This window comes from Athene noctua, chromosome 7, assembly GCF_965140245.1.
Source record: "Athene noctua chromosome 7, bAthNoc1.hap1.1, whole genome shotgun sequence".
NCBI classification, from domain to species: domain Eukaryota; kingdom Metazoa; phylum Chordata; class Aves; order Strigiformes; family Strigidae; genus Athene; species Athene noctua.
In genome coordinates this window covers 27,241,735-27,257,695 of record NC_134043.1, presented here as the reverse complement: position 1 = coordinate 27,257,695, position 15,961 = coordinate 27,241,735, and the positions used below count along the sequence as shown (strand labels likewise).

At 49.5% G+C, this 15,961-nt stretch overlaps 1 protein-coding gene across 21 annotated transcripts in view; it reads left to right on the top strand.

The window, feature by feature from the left end:
• The window catches only part of PCBP3 (poly(rC) binding protein 3), a 61,735-nt gene that overhangs the window by 35,518 nt on the left and 10,256 nt on the right, over positions 1 to 15,961 (top strand). For 3 of the 21 annotated variants that reach the window (XM_074910136.1, XM_074910128.1, XM_074910129.1), the window contains 5 exons: positions 4,570 to 4,611; positions 8,874 to 8,949; positions 9,711 to 9,770; positions 12,753 to 12,805; positions 15,724 to 15,893. In XM_074910136.1, coding sequence (XP_074766237.1) covers positions 4,570 to 4,611; positions 8,874 to 8,949; positions 9,711 to 9,770; positions 12,753 to 12,805; positions 15,724 to 15,893 — 401 coding nt within the window. Of the gene's footprint in view, positions 1 to 1,515; positions 1,660 to 4,569; positions 4,612 to 8,870; positions 8,950 to 9,710; positions 9,771 to 12,752; positions 12,806 to 15,723; positions 15,894 to 15,961 lie in introns of all 21 variants that reach the window. The other 18 variants (XM_074910122.1, XM_074910124.1, XM_074910120.1 and 15 more) reach the window with 11 other exon arrangements.

Genomic DNA, 15,961 nt, shown 5'->3' with positions numbered 1-15,961 from the left:
AACCTTTTAGTCTTAAATTATCTTACCACAGTAATCCTCACTCATCCCTTCCAAGATTTCTAACAGAATAAAAAAAAAAAGCAGGTTTGTGATTATAGAGGCTGTGCTTTGATCGTACAGCTTTCCTTCAGACATGTGCTTAAGCAAGAAGATTTGGATATGTCACTTGGCTACAAGTGGATATCTAGAAGAATGTACAGAAACAATGAAAAATTTTCCATGAGATAGTGTAATTTATATTGCCTGTCTTTACATAGCAGTATCTTGGTCATTTCACTTCGGGTAGAACTGAGAGGCTTTTATCTGAAAGTTCTTCTGATCCCTAGAAACCTCTAAAATCTCTTCTATGGCCTGTTATGTTCAAGAGAAAACTGACAGAGATAACTTGGGTGAGAAGAGCCCATAACTTGGGTGAGAAGAGCCCATGTACTGTGAAGCAAGATGTATCACTACAGTTTGATGTGCATCAAATACCATCAAGCTTCTGCTTGGACCTACTCAGGGACCGGTCAGGCCACAGCAGCAAAGAGCAAGATGTCCTGCCCAGCCAGAGTGGGGCTGCACTGGGTCACACTGACACAGGAGGAGGTCTGGGAGTGGATATGGATCAGTGCCTCTGCTGCTGGTGTCTGTCTGCTCACAACGAATACTACCACCATGCAGCTCTAGGACAAGATCTCTGGAAATTCTGGTGTTGCCATCTGAGAGGGGTTTCCAGCCTCTGGCTCCTCCAGAGCTCAGCACTCTGGCCAAAGTGATCACTGCCACTTGTCTTGCCAGGGCATGGAAGGTCTAGACAACAATGAAGGTGATTTGCAGCATCTGCTGCATGGCCACCCACATCCCATCTTGAGTGGCAATAGACCAAACCAAGTCCTGAAGGTGACCCTGTCCCTTGAGGCAGTGAGGAATATGAGAGGGGTCAAAGAGCTTGAGCATCGTGCCGGGTCACTTGGACTGGCTGCTCACTCCTTCTGACGCCCATGCTCACGATGCCACGCCACAGCTCCTGGTGCTCAGTGGGACTGGTATGACTCCAGGGCAGGCCGTCAACGTGCAAGAGCTCTCAGGCTGCAGAGGAAGCCACCATGCGAGGAGCCTCCTGGCAGCCAGGGATTAAAAAGCCTGGTCTGTGAGTGTACCTCCATATCTTGCTGCCTGAGGGTCTCCTCAGGGTGTTTTGAGGAGGGTACTACATTCAAGCATCAGGCTAGATCTAGACCAGTTTTCAGAGAGCAGAATGAAGGCGAGGGAGGCAGTGGAGGTCCAGGAAGTGATACAGGGGCCTGTGTCTTGTCAGGGGATTTCCCGTACCCCAGGTTGTCCTTGTTGTCCATTAAACACCAATTTCCCCCCATGTCCTCCTGTCCAGAAACGCGGTTTGCCTGGTGTGGGTGTTGCTGGTGGTGGCCCCGGGGGCCGTGCTCTGTCGGGTGCTTTCTAACACTCTTTTTGCCGCCGTTTCAGGAAAGCTCTTCTAATGTTCTCTCTCCCTCTCCTTGTCCCTTTTCCTAGTCCCCACCAAAAGGTGCCACCATTCCCTACCGCCCAAAGCCCGCCTCCACCCCTGTCATTTTTGCAGGTGGTCAGGTAAGAGCCGACCCGCTTGCAGCCTCCACTGCCAACCTCAGCCTTTTACTGCAGCACCAGCCGCTGCCCGTTAGTGCACTCAGGTTTCTTGCCTTCTGACTTGCATGGTGTCATCCCATCCGTTGTGTGCCACGGCAGGTGGACTGAAAGCTCTTGGCAGAACCACTGGCAGTTTACAAGCCCAGGCAGATGGCTTAGATCCTGTGATGGCTATTGGAGGATAAGAAAAGGGCCAGCCAGGGAGAACAGTATTAGCTCTGCTGGGTGCTTGTGCACCAAGAAGTTTGTGCACTGGAGTTTTCTTCAATAGACATTTATTAATTCGAAATTCAGTATTCACCAACAGTTACCACTGTAAAGGAGGAAATGAGAAAAGCCTCATTGAACATGAGGCTGCAACCATGCTCTCACAGTGGCTCCAAGTGTTTATTTTCTGGCATCCAATTAAAAATAACTTTGCATAGTTGTAGTTGATCCAAGACAGGAAGGGCTCGTCCAAACCACCCCAGGACTGTGCTGAGCCTCCGTTCAAGGACAGCCTCCATGAAAGAGTCATGTCCACATCACTGGTGCTTCTTCCCCTGAAATTCCCATAACCTCTGCTGCAAAGCTGGGCCTTAGCTCTGTCTGCAGGAGAGCCTGCATTGCATTGCTTTCAGTGACATTGCACAGTGGTCGGCTGCAGGCTTGCAGTCATGATGTGGTGTTTCTAGAGACCTTTAGGAAGCAATGGCAGATTTTTCCTTTGCAGGATAACCATAGCGCACACATGCCATGGGAGCTGGTGGTTGTTCTGCAAACAAAATCAGCTCCTGCAACCTGTGATTTATGAAATGAGCAGTTAAGCAGGCAGCTGCTTTTAAAGAGGGGACTCGAACCCTTGCTTTTTCCACCTCATCTACTCACCTCACCGGCTGACTGAGGACCTGCCTGTAGAAGCCACCATGCCGTGGTGCACCAGCAGATACTTTCCCAGGAGCTCCAGCAGTCAGGTAGAGCCAGCACCACGAAGCTACAGCTAATGACATCCAGAGCAGCTCCACACAAGTTATTTCATTTCTCCCCAACCATAATAAATAGCAGAAGGGCAAAGCCCAAAGCACAGGCTATTTCAGGCAGCATGCTGAATTGGTATCTCTTAGTCACTGCCCCAGCATCAGGAGGAGTGTGTCGTTGGTCTGATCAGCCATCCTGGAAAAGAGCTTTGAGTCCATCTGCTTGGTGAACTTATCTTCTCAAAAGGGAGAGTAAGATGGAGGTAGCATTTCTCCTGGTGAATGGTTGGTGTCTTGCACAGAAGTGATGTTACGGGAAGAAGCAACCATCTCTGAAATGAGAGCTCTTCCCTGCTGCTCCTGAGGGAGCACTGGCTCTGCCCGAGGGGTGGCACAGTGCGGGTGGGCAGAGAACATCAGGTGATAGTCAGTGGTGCTGCGGGGTGCTTGGGGTGAGTTGAACTTGCAGGAGCTCAGCAGGCTGAGGGACATGGTGGCCAGTGGCAGCTGCCAAAGGGATCAGCCCCATCGTCCGTGTGCAATGTCAGAAAGCAGAGGGTCGTGCAGGCAGGTCTGCATCTGTCCAAGACACCTTCCTGTCTTTAATTAGCTTTTTCTAATCAATATTTCTAATAAATAAATCAAAAACCAAACCAAACTAAACCAAAACAAACCAACCACCAAATTAAACTGCCAGGAAAGACTGAACTTTTTAGAGTGGCCTCTGCCACGTCCCCATCGAGCTAGGATGCCAGCAGATGTGGGGATTGCATGGGGCTTTGCCTCCTTCCTCCAGGAATTCAGGGGTTTTCCTCACAGAGTGCTTTGCTCTTTGCAAATGATGCAGCAAGTCTGAAGAAGGTTCAGAGGAGATTTTTAAATTTTTCTTGGCTATCTTTACTCTCCCTTTTTAAAGTGTTATCCATCTGTTCTGCCGTTTCTTTCAGAATCATCTGAATAATGTGTCAACCAGTGAGATACGTTTTGCTAGCTGGTTAAGTCCTAAATATTAGGCTCTCTAGTGTCTGGCTCTGTACCCACAGTGATGCTTATTTTCAGGTTATTTACAAAAGAGAAAGGATTGATACAAATGATGGGAAAAACACTAAACAATTTGCCTAGCAGACATCTGCATGGATTTGTCAGCTATAGCTGGTGAAAGGCATTGTAGTGCAGGCAGTCTGTCCCTGAGCCCTCTCCACACTTGCTGATACAGCAAAGTGCTGCCCAGCTGGCTTTCTGCGCAGCAGTGCCTTTCACTCAGCAGAGCACTGGAATATACTGGGTAGATGTAAAGCATGTTAAGAGTTGTGCACCTGAAAATATGGAGAGACTCACTGCACTGGTTTGCTTTCTAGGATCTCATTTAGGTGCAAAGGTGATGTTACTGTGCATCCACTACACAGATAATTCTGTTTTCATGAATATCTTTTGTACAGAGAAGCCCAGTCTTCCCACTCCATGCAAATCTGGTACCTTTAAAGAGATGTTTACATCCTTTTGGAAAAGCCAAACTGAGCCCAAGCCCATCAAGTTAGGTAGCTCAGCGTGCTCCAGCTATGATCGAAGGAGTACATCTCCCTCCCATCCCAACAACTCGCTGGCCCAGCAAATTTAATGCAGCATGGGGGGTCTTTCCTTGGGCTAGACAGGGGGGTGCGCATGGAAAGGGCTTCTTCCCTCATGCCCTCCAGCCTCAAAATTAAACTGGTTAAGTCAAAATTCAAGATCCCACAGTGGAGTGAGGGGAGAGGTGTGCTGGTGTCACAATGCTCAGCTCCCCGTGTTCCATTATTTGGGGGTAGCACAGCATCCCAGGCAGAGCAGGGTGGGACCTGAGCTCCTCTTTAGTCCCTGCATTCACAGCTTTTAGCCCACGTCAGGCAGAAAGGAGCAAATCCTGGGGACAGCAGTCCCTGTGGAGGCATGGGGCTTTGCTACCACCTCCTACCAGCCCTAACAATGTGTGTTTTTTTCTTTGCAGGCCTATACAATTCAGGGACAATACGCTATTCCACACCCGGATGTGAGTTTTACCCTTATTTTTCTTATACCCTTTTATGTCACCTGCATGCTACTGTTAATTCACATAATATTAATATTAGACAATAATATTAATAGCACATTTTCAAAGTAACTGGCCGTGTGTAGTATCCATAATACCTTGAATAGTCTTTTAACCTGTTAGCACTAAACTTTATTAATTGTGAGGACTTGGCCTGATGCTAAATTGTTTGCATTGTTCAGTGCTATCCCTTTGTTCTGAGACAAACCATACTCTATGCATTTTGTGCCTCAAAATGATCAAAACATGCAAAGAAAGGGAAAAAAAAAATACTTTCCCCTCTATTTCTCCCCTGTCCTTAAAATGTTGGTAAGCCAAGAGCTTATTTGGGTGCTGAGTGCCTTGATGGGGTGGGGAGAAGCCAGAGCTCCAGCGGTGTGTGCTTTCTTACTTGAAGCCTGGGCAGGGAGACATGCCTTCTGGGGGTCCTCCTCTGGGTGACTCAGAAGCAGGTGCTGAGTTGGGCCGAACACCTCCGTGTCCCCCAGCAGGATGGAGAGGATGCGGATCCTGCCGTGGTGCTGGATCTCACCATGCTGAGATCTCTTCACCTCAGACCAAAGTGGTTACCCTGGGTTTGATGGCTGCCTCACCAGGTTTGGCTTTCAGTCGCCCAGGGAGGGCGGCATCGTGAGCATGGTCTCCCCTTTGTCTGGTGTCGAGACAGGTACTGCTCAGACTTGCAGTGCCAGAGGGCTTTGCTGATGCTTGTGCAGGCTCCCGTGCCTGGGCTGCGTCAGGGAGCCACAGCACATTTGTGGGGGGACATGTAGGGAACAACTGCTGGCATGTCTGCATGTAAAAGTACCAAAAGAAAGAGAAAATTAGTCTATTTTAAAGGATTTCTCTATGAAAAGCAACAGCGAAGCACTGCAATGCCAGCAGCTCCTTTGCATCAGCGGACAGCTGCTCAGCCTCTGGAGCTGTCATGGCTGACACGTGCAGAGGAACTCTTGCAAAAAGCTGGGCTTTTCTAAATGTGTTTCAGCGGGGAAAAAATACCTGGCAAGTCCCACTGCAGAGGCCCCTTCTTGCTGGCACACCTGTGAGTCAAGTGGGCTCTGAGCACAAAGTGCCACTCTGGGGATGCGGCTTAATTGTAAGGGGTGTGATCTGGGTGGAGAGCCTTCTCCAGTCATCCCATGCATGGGAAGAGTTTGACATAGCTTGGTGTTCCTCTTTCTGATGGGCGTGTTGGGTATTAAACCATGGGATTACTTTTTGCATGATTGAGAATGGGGCAAGGTTGTCCAATACCATGAATGCACGCACCCCGGGAGTGGTTAGGAGCTGTAGACTGGATTTTGATCTTCAGGGCAGTGATTTCACCCAATTTAGTTGAGGCTTTGGCTTTCCGTGCGACACCAGTACGAATGTACTTTCAATAGTCTGACGTGATGTTTCCTCAGAAATATTCTTAATTGTGTGGGCTTCACTTTTGCTCCCTAAGTGGAATATAAATAAATAAACCTGCTTATTTAGTGAGGGTAGATCAATATATTCTTTGTCACAGTTTTTCTTTGCAAGTGGTGTTGACAGCTTAGTGTTCTCATTGTTATTATATTCCTCAGTTAGGTATTACGTTAGTTATTAGTTATTATATTAGTTATATTCCTCTGACAGGAATAAAATACATTTCATACATTTGTTGGCTGTGCTCTGCCCTATTCCCAGCAGATATGCCTAGATCTGGAAGAAGTTGTTTGTACAGGGGCCATGTGCTCCATCCTTACTCTCATAGTTGCCTCGCAAGGACTGGTCATTTTAAACACTGCTCAGTGCACTCTTGAACATGATTTTAGGGCATTGCCCTTGCTGTCACAGGTGTCTGTGTTTAGCGGATGCCTTCTGCAGACCCATGACTGCAGAGCGGGCAGAATTTTGAATGCCAAAGCTAAAATGCAAACTCCTGCCTTGGGAAAAGCAAGATCCTGTCTTGATCTTCTCAGCTGGGAAAAACCCACCCAGGTCCACAGGAGTTCTGACTCATGAAGGACTTTGGCATTGTCCAGGTACTCGTAAGACATTTGGGATGCGATGTGTAGCTACCTGCCTTCACAAAATTTGCAGTGAGAGATGAAAGGACAGCCATGGCAGTCGGGAGTCAGGTGCATTTGGGAGTGAAATAAATTTGAAGCGCAGGAATCCTCCCAAACCAGGTCATCACTCCTGGGTATGCACCAGGCTGGCATCCAATGAGATGTAACCAGGCGTTGCTATGGGTACCTAGGGATGCTCGGTTCACTGTATGTTGGTCCCAGTGCTGCTGTCCTGTCCTGTCCTTTTCTGTCCCTCCCAGCAGTGCCAGTGGGGGAACTCCCCTCTGATGTGTGGGGAAAACCAGAATTTGAAGAAGTGCTCTCTGGGTTTTGCTTTCAGCTTTCCACAGGAATTGGGAGAGGAGGTGTTTTATGCACTGCAAGCAGCTTTCACTTTAACACCTAGATGTAGCCATCCTCTCATCTTGTAGGCTTTTTTATTACTGTTATTACAGGCGTTTGCTAAATACCACTATCCAAAGTATGTCTTAAAAATATTCTAGACCACAGTTAGAAAGGATTTTCGTGTTTCCTCTGTCAGGCAATGTGGGACTGCTGCCCCACAGCACAGCTGAAGCCCAAGGAGCTCTGCCTCCTGGGTGCTCTGCAGCAGTGCCAGCAAAGAGGCGGGAGGTTTTATCTAGACTCCTGCTGGTGGGACTGGTTGTAACGAGGAGCTCCACCAACATGGTGTGTATGGGTTTAATTTGGTAGAAAACAGGGTAGTTCTTAAATTAAAACCAGCAGATGCTGATGTCCCTGCTACCTGCAGGAACAGTGGCATGCCCGGCCATATGCGGAGCTGACTTTCTTCAGGAAGGTGCCATAGCACACCTTTCACTTATTTTCCATGCTGCACATGGAGAGGTGGGCGTGTTCCTCTTCTCACGGGGTGGTGAGACCTCTCCTCTGAGCAGGCAGAGACTGGAAGTCCTCACACCTCTGCCAGGCAGGGGTCCCTCAGGTACCTCTCTGCGGACGTGCAGGCATTCCCCCTCTCCTCTGCCTCCCTCCAGCCTCTTCCCCGGTGTGGTCAGCCCCCCAGATCTTCTCTCTCCAGTGTTTCTCCCTCACTGCTGCCAGCCAGACCTGCCTGCGCTACCTCCCTAGCCACGCTGCAGGAGCAAGGAGGTTTTTCAGTATTGTTTACCCCCAAAACATGGAAATTGTAACTCCTGCCTCTCCCTTGTCGGGGAGGGGACAGGTGCAATGAGTGGTTTGCATTTGGGGGATGATGAGATCCTGGCAACCCTCTAAGCAGCTGTGAAATTTCCCAGCAGGAGGTGATAAAGACCCCCTCCTGCTCACTGCTAGATTGCAGCCCACTTTGTTTTGTTTTCTTTTGGTTTATTGATATTTTTATTTTTTATTAATTTGGAGCAGTGAAACAGAGCACAAAATGTATTCCAAACAAACTCCTCTGTATGCAACCGCTTCCTGACGGGGCACGAAAATCTACCCAGCACAACAAGGGATACAAGGATCTGAAATACCTACTGGTCATGGCTGAAGCCCGTATTTCCTCGTACTGCTAAGGGACTTGCTCTTGTAAGCTGATGTTAAGAGCCAGTTTGTCTGCCTCCAAGAGGCATTTTCCATCTGAGGTGCAGCTCAAGAGTGTTTGCTGGGGGACAAGTTGTCATGCTGCAGCTCCAGCAGCACAAAGAGGGTCTTCTGGCTTCTGGCACACAATGGCCACCAGCCTGGCAGTGCCTTTGAGATGGCTTCTCTGCTCTAAAGCTGCCCTGAAGTGAGCAGCAGCCTCTTGTCACAGGTTGTGAAGCCTGGGAGGGAAAGGCAGCGGCTGGAGGTGCCGTAGGCAGCAGCCTTGCCACCGCTGAGGCAGCCGGCCATGCGCTGAGGTGGCCACTCACTTGCGGCAAAGGAGCTGAACCATTTGGCAAGGGGCGGAAACTAAGAATGGGCTTCTTGATGGTATTGTACTTCAGACCCTGAGCAAGCACTTCTGCAAAAGATTTGGGCTTTATTGCATTTTACCCAGGCCAAGTCCTTCTGCTAATGTTTTTGCCATGTCTCACCATGGCTTCCTGGTTTGGTTTTTTTTTTTTGGTTTGTTTTCTTTTTCTTCTTCTGTTATAATTTTGCTCTTGATTTTCAGTGTGACTTGTTGTACTCTATGACAATAACCTTCTTAGCTCTAATGTCCCTCCTACCCCTCAGCAGTTGACCAAGCTCCACCAGTTGGCTATGCAGCAAACCCCCTTTACTCCCCTTGGACAGACCACCCCCGCTTTCCCTGGTACGTACCCACACGCCCTTTCTAGATATCCTTCTCTTCTTACCTGTAGAGTTTCTCTCTCTTTCTAAACTCATGCTATTTTATGGAAACAAGCAGGGCAAGTAGTAAAACTGAAGTTGCAATATCTGTGGGGAAAGGTTAGCAGGGAGACAGGATGAATGTTTGGGGTTATGGTCATCAGGGGCAAGCTCTCAGCCATTAACCATGCACGTCTGGACTGCTCCTGCGAAGCCACGTTTACCTTGCTTCCAGCTTTGCTGGCTTTCTCAGCAGAAGCTATGAGCACCAGTCTCACACCTTCCCCAGCCAAAGGAGGTAGCATCTCCCACCGTGTGCTGATCTGGACCCTGGTGGGACATCCCCATTTTCCCAGGGGGAACGGCTCAGCACCAGCTGGGGATGCTGCCCTGGCACCTGCAGGGAGTGGTGCTGAGCCAGGCAGGACGGCACCCCCGCACTGGGGAGAGCGATGGGAAGGAGCCACAGCTGTAGAGAGCCGCATTGATGGGAGGACAGCCAGATGTGATGTGGCTCAGCAGCCTTGTCCCCAGGGCTGGCGTTTTCATGGTGACCTGGGAAGCAGGTAGAGCTCAGGGGATGGAGTTGCTTACAGTACCTTTTCTTACTCAGTGGTCAAAGTGCTGGTTGGAAATGCCTTTTCTGACAGTATGTTCATCATATTTTGAGCTTCCTAGATGAAGTGACATTGCTTATCTCCTCGAAGGCAAAAGCATTAAACCTCTTTCTTCTTTGCTCTTCAGGAGAAAAGCTGCCCTTACATTCCTCCGAAGAAGCTCAAAATCTGATGGGCCAATCATCAGGTAAAACACAAAGCTACAGGGAAATAAGCAGGTGTCTGCTGAAATATGTTTCTTAAACAGGACTGTGCCATCGTTGTGCTCCTAGATAAATTGTGGTATTTGTGGAGGAGACGTCAGATCTTCTTGTTGAGCAGGGAGAGACTGGGCAGCACTGTGCCTGCCATTCCCCTTTGTACAGCATGTCAAAAGAGAAGTGCCTGGAGTTTATTGCCTAGTTTTTTGATGTTTGTGTATAACTGTCATCTGTGTAACAGAAAGACATCAGAGACATTGCCCTTATTCTTTCATTTAATTTTGTGTAAAATTTGCTCAGAAACAGTAGAAAAATGCCTGTGGGAACAGAAACAAGACACAATTCTAAGCCATTCAGGGTGAGCTGTATTTTTAGTGGGAGAGTGCTGTAAGCTTGGAGAATTTTTGATCTCAAATGTCCCACACATTCATCCATATGTGCCAATCATGCTTATCTTTTACAACCTACCATTGCTTAGAGCAGTTATCCTGAGACCTGGAGGCTCATAGGTGATGTGAGCCAGACCTCTCCCTGGGGGTACCTGGGACACACAGATGCTCTGCAGCCATCCAGGGCTCATGACATACCTGCCTTGAAAGAGTCTGGGGACATGGCCTAACAATGGAAGCAAACGTAGCCCAAGTAAATAGAACCCACAAGACTAGAGCAAAGATAGATTTCATGATACCAGCCTGCACAGCCTTGTTTTCTGTGTGCCCTGCTTTGCCCTTTACAGTCACCCAAGGCATTAATCCTGCCCTGACATCCCAACATTACAGCTGTGGGGACTGCATGTGCATATCAGAGAGGGAGATCTGGTAGACTAAAATAAACTGTCTCCAGGTAATGGAGAGAGACATGGCCATTCCTCAATGGCCATTGTGATGCAGGGGTGGTGCAGTACCAAAGCTTGCCCCAGCTTTCAGCAGCACCCATGCCATCTGAGCATCAAGCAGGGAGCCCTATCTAAGAATCTGAGGAGCCCAGCTTGCATTTCCAAATACCTCTGGGTGCCTCAGTGCTGCTCTGAGCCCATCTCCAGTGCTGTTCTCCCTTCATAAGACCTTTTCTGTCATACCCAGGCTGGTACTGAGCTGAGCCTTGTGTGGCTGAGAGACAGGGCCTACTGCATGGCTGAGAGACAGGGACACCAGCCCCCTGAGGGACGTGTCTTTGTGTTAGGTGCAGTCCACCTTGCCCCAGACGGTGAAGAGGTTCAGCATGAAAGATTATCCAGGGCTGGTGAAATGTCTCTTCCAGTGCAACTTGCTATAAAGTCAGCATTAAGCATTGCCCTCTGTGTAAAATCTGGGCAGGAGCTGTTTTGTGCAGACTTCAGCATTAGTATACCCAGCAGAGGTGAAGGAGGGTGTAGGGCTGCCGGGTGGAGGATTTGCATCCCCATTCCCTGCCTTTCTGTGTGCTTCTGAGTGAAAAATGTGGTAGAGAGACCTCCTGCAAGTGGGTGCCTGGGCAGGGTACCCAGGCATTGTGTCTCTGTAAGGGAAGTGCATGCGGGAAAGCACAGGAGTCATGCAAGAGTGAAGTGAGAATACCTGATATTGTCCTTTGTAGGGGCGATGCTCGAATGGGATTGCAACCTAAGGCTTCATTTTAGTATTTTAAAAATCTTCCTTTGACAGTGCTGGTACCCAGACAGACATCAGTTCAGACCTGCTGCGTTCTAAAGCCTGGGCAGCTCTTGCTGGCAAAACTGCAGGGAAGCTCCTCTTCTACAGTGCTGAGGGCTCTGATGGAAATGCAGGCCAGCAAAACTTCGCCGTTGCTTGGAGGAGCTGCTCAGCATGGTTAAGGCAGCGGCATCATGCTGTGCAGTGTGAAGAAGCCCTGCTGGACTGGGTGACCAGGAACTTGGTGCTGCTGCTGGCTTGTGTTGTAGCAGCCCAGCACTTCCAGTCTCCTTGTGCTTCTGCCACCCTTTACTCTGCACGCGCATCTTGGACTTTTGCACACACTGCTCTTACAAGCCTTCCTCAGTGGTTCATATCATATGGATAAGGGGTTTTTCGAGGTTACTGCAAATTCCTGTTAGCCACCAGACAGCTTCTGTCTTGCAGATACTTCAGCATTGAGGTGATTTAATAGGGAAACCTTTTGAAGAGGCAGGCTTTGACCTGGCCTAGGAGCATCATGCACAGGGCAGCCTGCTGGCTCCAACCTTTCCCACTGTGGAGGAGAGTGCCCTCCCTGGCCCGGGAGAGGCTGGGAGGAAGCATACTGCTGCCTTCACTCCTTGCCATGTCATTTTGTAGGGAAGTAGGCTCTAAATCTTCATACTCTTTGCCACGCTTTCCCTTGAGAGTAAGAGAGACCACCAGTCCCGGGTCCAGCTAGCCTGCATGTCTTAGTGGTCAGTGTGCAAGTGTGTGGGGCTATAACTTGCAAAATGCTTTGCAGGTTGTCCTGTGCTAGCACTGCCGGATCCCCCAGGGAAACTGGCTTTGGGGCACCAAGCAGCTGTTGTAACCGAGCAGCTCTGTGCTGCTGTGTCCAGAGACGGCTGGAGGGTGCATGGAGAACCTCCGCAGCTGGCAGGCTCTTTGCCTCTTGGGTTGGGTCTCCCAGCCAGCAGGCTGTCTGCTGCTGTGTGGAAGAGGGCTCTGTGGGAAGGTGCTTTTCCCACATCTCTCTGGCGATGCTGCAACCTTGCACTGTAACGCACCCTCCTCTGAAGCCATTCTCAGTGGGAGGATGGAGGATGGGAAGCAAGGCACTCATGAGGCAGCACTTGCAAGGCCAGCTCGAGGGATGCAGAGGAAGGTGGCACCCAGCTCCAGCAAAGTCAGGTAGCAACCGTCTTCCTCCTCCTTGTACCAGCGTGTGTGATCCCCTTCCCCTCCCGTCCTGGTAGGTTGCAGCTTTTGCAGTGTTGACTGTTGCAGGAAAGCAGCGGAGCTCCACCGCGCTGCCTCTACAAGCTATAACCATTTTCCCTTGCATATGCCCAGGTTTGGATGCCAGTCCCCCGGCCAGTACTCATGAACTCACCATTCCCAATGATGTAAGTAAATCCAAGTGCTTCCTTGGCATGTGTGTGTGTGTATACACATATATATGTGTATGTATATATATATAGATATATATATAAAAGCTGCAGGCATATGATATTGTTAAATATGTTTAGAGATGCCCCTTCACCAGGTTCACTCATGTCATGTGTGGTCTGTTGGGAATCAGCCTGCAGCATTAAAGCACCTGTTGGACTTTACTCTGTCAGTAGCTTTCCTAGGTACAATCCTTAATGCTCCTTTTCCCTTTCCAAGTGAAATCAGTGCTCATGAAACACTACCAGTTGACAGCACTGGGAAGGAGGAGAGCTCCTGAGCCAGCCCTGATTAAACTAAATTGTTTAATCTAGCACTGGCAGATCTGAGATGATGTTTCAGCTCAAGTGTAGTTACTGGGGCAGGGGGAATTGAAGAGGAGGTAAGTAAATAGTGTTTCTGATGACACAAAGCGTCACACAAAAATCTGAAGGATGGTGCGTCTTATCTCAGTACTGGAGGCAGGCAACTTTTGGGTCTTATAGATGAAGGCATTGTGGTAAAGTAGATGTTGGACTGGGATATTCACTGGGAGGAGGCTGCAGTGATGCTGGGCACCACATGGTGCGAGGTGGGTGTTTGGGGATGCTCAGCGGGGAGGAGGTGGGATGGAGAGCACAACACAGCAGCACCTGGATCCATGGGTCTCACTTGCTTCTGGACTGGCCCACCATTTTCCATGGGTTGATAACCAGCCTGCACTCAAACCAGGATCAGGTCAAGTGGGGGCATGAATTCCAGTCTCCATTCTCATCTCCAAGAACCTTCAGCCCACCCTTATCAGGAGTTTCTAGACCAGGTCTGGCAGCTGTTGATACTTCTTCCTGCTGTTCACCAACACATGGCAATGCAAGGGAAGGGCAGCAAGCCTGGCTGCAGCTCCTTTGGGATGCATGCTCCAGCCTCCTTCCACCCAAGAGATGTGTCAGGGAAACAGCTTCTCAACATCTGGTGGCTGAAGCCCTTGGAGATGCTTCACACCAAGGCAGGGGTCTGCAGGGAGATGGCATCAGGGCTGATCCCGAGTCTGCTTCTGTTTGTCCAGTGACAAGCTCCCTCCGGGAGGCTGTAGGGAGCTCTGAAAATGCTCCCAAGGTTGCAACAGCCACGTCTGTCAAGCATGGGAGATCATAGCCCTGGCAGCAATGAGGACATCTTCAGGAATATCAAGGGACTCCTTGCAAAAGGGCCCAAAGGGGAGGGAAAGAATTCCAGGGGACCTCCCGGAGGACCTAGGAGCATTCAGAGCATTCGCTTGCCAGAAGCCCAGCTCTCATCAGACCTGCGCCACATTAAATGTCATCACCTGCCTTTTTCTGTCTGCTGAAAATGCCTCCTTAGCTCTGCCTCCTGTTGTTTTGAAGGCTTTTAAGTCCTCACTGCCACCTTCCCTGGAAGCAGAGGACGGGTTTGGATTTCTTAAAGCAAAAGGTCTACAGGCACGTTTTAGTGGTGTAGATCAGCTTGGGGTTGCACTGCAGTTCAAGGAAGTCTGATCGTATCCATCTGGTTGCTCCTCTGACTATCAGGAGAAACTCAAATGCTGTTCAGCTTGGATATTGTTGAACATCTGTCTAAATAGTTTGGCTCCTCAGGTCTCCCCAGCAGGTTCCCATCTGTAAGAGATTTTCATTTGCTGAAGCATGTCTGAGTTATTTCTGTGCCATGAAGACCAGGAAGGGCAGCTGTTGGGCTGAACACCACACTGCAGCCCCTGGGATAGTTGATACCCTTCCAGCACTGCAGTGGGGTGTATATATTCAGGTTCACATGTGACAAACCACTAGCAAAAGGAACAGTAAACATTTGGAGGAGTAGCTGTCTCCTCTTCTACAGTGACAGAAGTTTAGCAGCTGCCAAGATGAATGTCCCACATATAAAATTCCCAGGTGCAACCTTGGAAAAGAGCTCAAATGTTGATGGCCAAGAAAGGCATGCAGAAACACCTGATGACTGTGTTGGTAAAGCTGGACATCTTGGTATGTGTTATCAAGCTGCAGAGGTGCTTGAGGGGACCATAGTTTGATGCACAAATGAGCAAGAGCAAAGATGAAGACTGTTGAAGAAAATCAAACCAATGAGGACCATTGAGAAAATTCAAGGCACGGGCAACTGAGGAAATTCAAGTCTCCAGCTGGCTCTAATTTTTTCACTATAGTGTAAAATACATGTTTAAGTAGGATTCTCTTCTGCTGGTGCTGCAGACATGTAGTGCTCTCCTGTCAATGGTGTGCACGCTGGCGAGCCTTTGCATTGTACTGAAGGAGCTGAAGTGGGTAGCAGGCAGCGAGTGTGTCCCAGCAGGGTAGAAGTGTGGAATGGGGCAAGCAATGTGAAGCTATCGATCATGTGTGGCTGCACCAGCTGATGAGGGGGCTCTTGGAGCTGGGATTTCCCTAGGGAAGCTGGCAGGCTTGTTTTCTTCTAGTAACATGTCCTGTATAACCTCCTTCAGGTTTGCTGTGATTGGCAAGGGGATAAGTACAGACCATGGTCTGAAACATGACTTATTCCCATACTTGCAAAACACTGACCAGTTATTAGACCATGAAAATTATTATTACCAAAATGAGCCCAATATAACACCTTCTTGAAGCCCTCTGAGGCTGGGTGTCATATGCAGATAGTTGAAATTTGTCCCCGAGGAGCAGAGCAGGGCAGGCTGCTGGACGTGTCGTGGGAGGACCGTGCTTTTGTGCAGGTGGGATTCACCCCCAGGCTGTCCCTCTCCTGTCTTCATGAGCGTTAAGGTCACTCATGTCCCAGGGCAGAGGGAGGAAAGCTTCTGGCCAGCACTGTGTGGTTGTGCTTGCATCCCGCCGGTGACTGCCAGAGCTGCCGCTTCTCAGACGTTCCCTCCGTGCTTTTTTTCTAGCTAATAGGCTGCATAATCGGACGCCAAGGGACCAAAATCAATGAAATTCGGCAGATGTCGGGAGCGCAGATCAAAATCGCCAACGCCACGGAAGGGTCATCAGAGCGCCAAATTACCATCACAGGAACCCCTGCAAACATCAGCCTCGCTCAGTACCTCATCAACGCCAGGTGAGACCCCCCCGCCGACCTCCGCCGCCTCCCACCACGGCCAAGTTCGTCCTGCTGGCGTGGTGGGA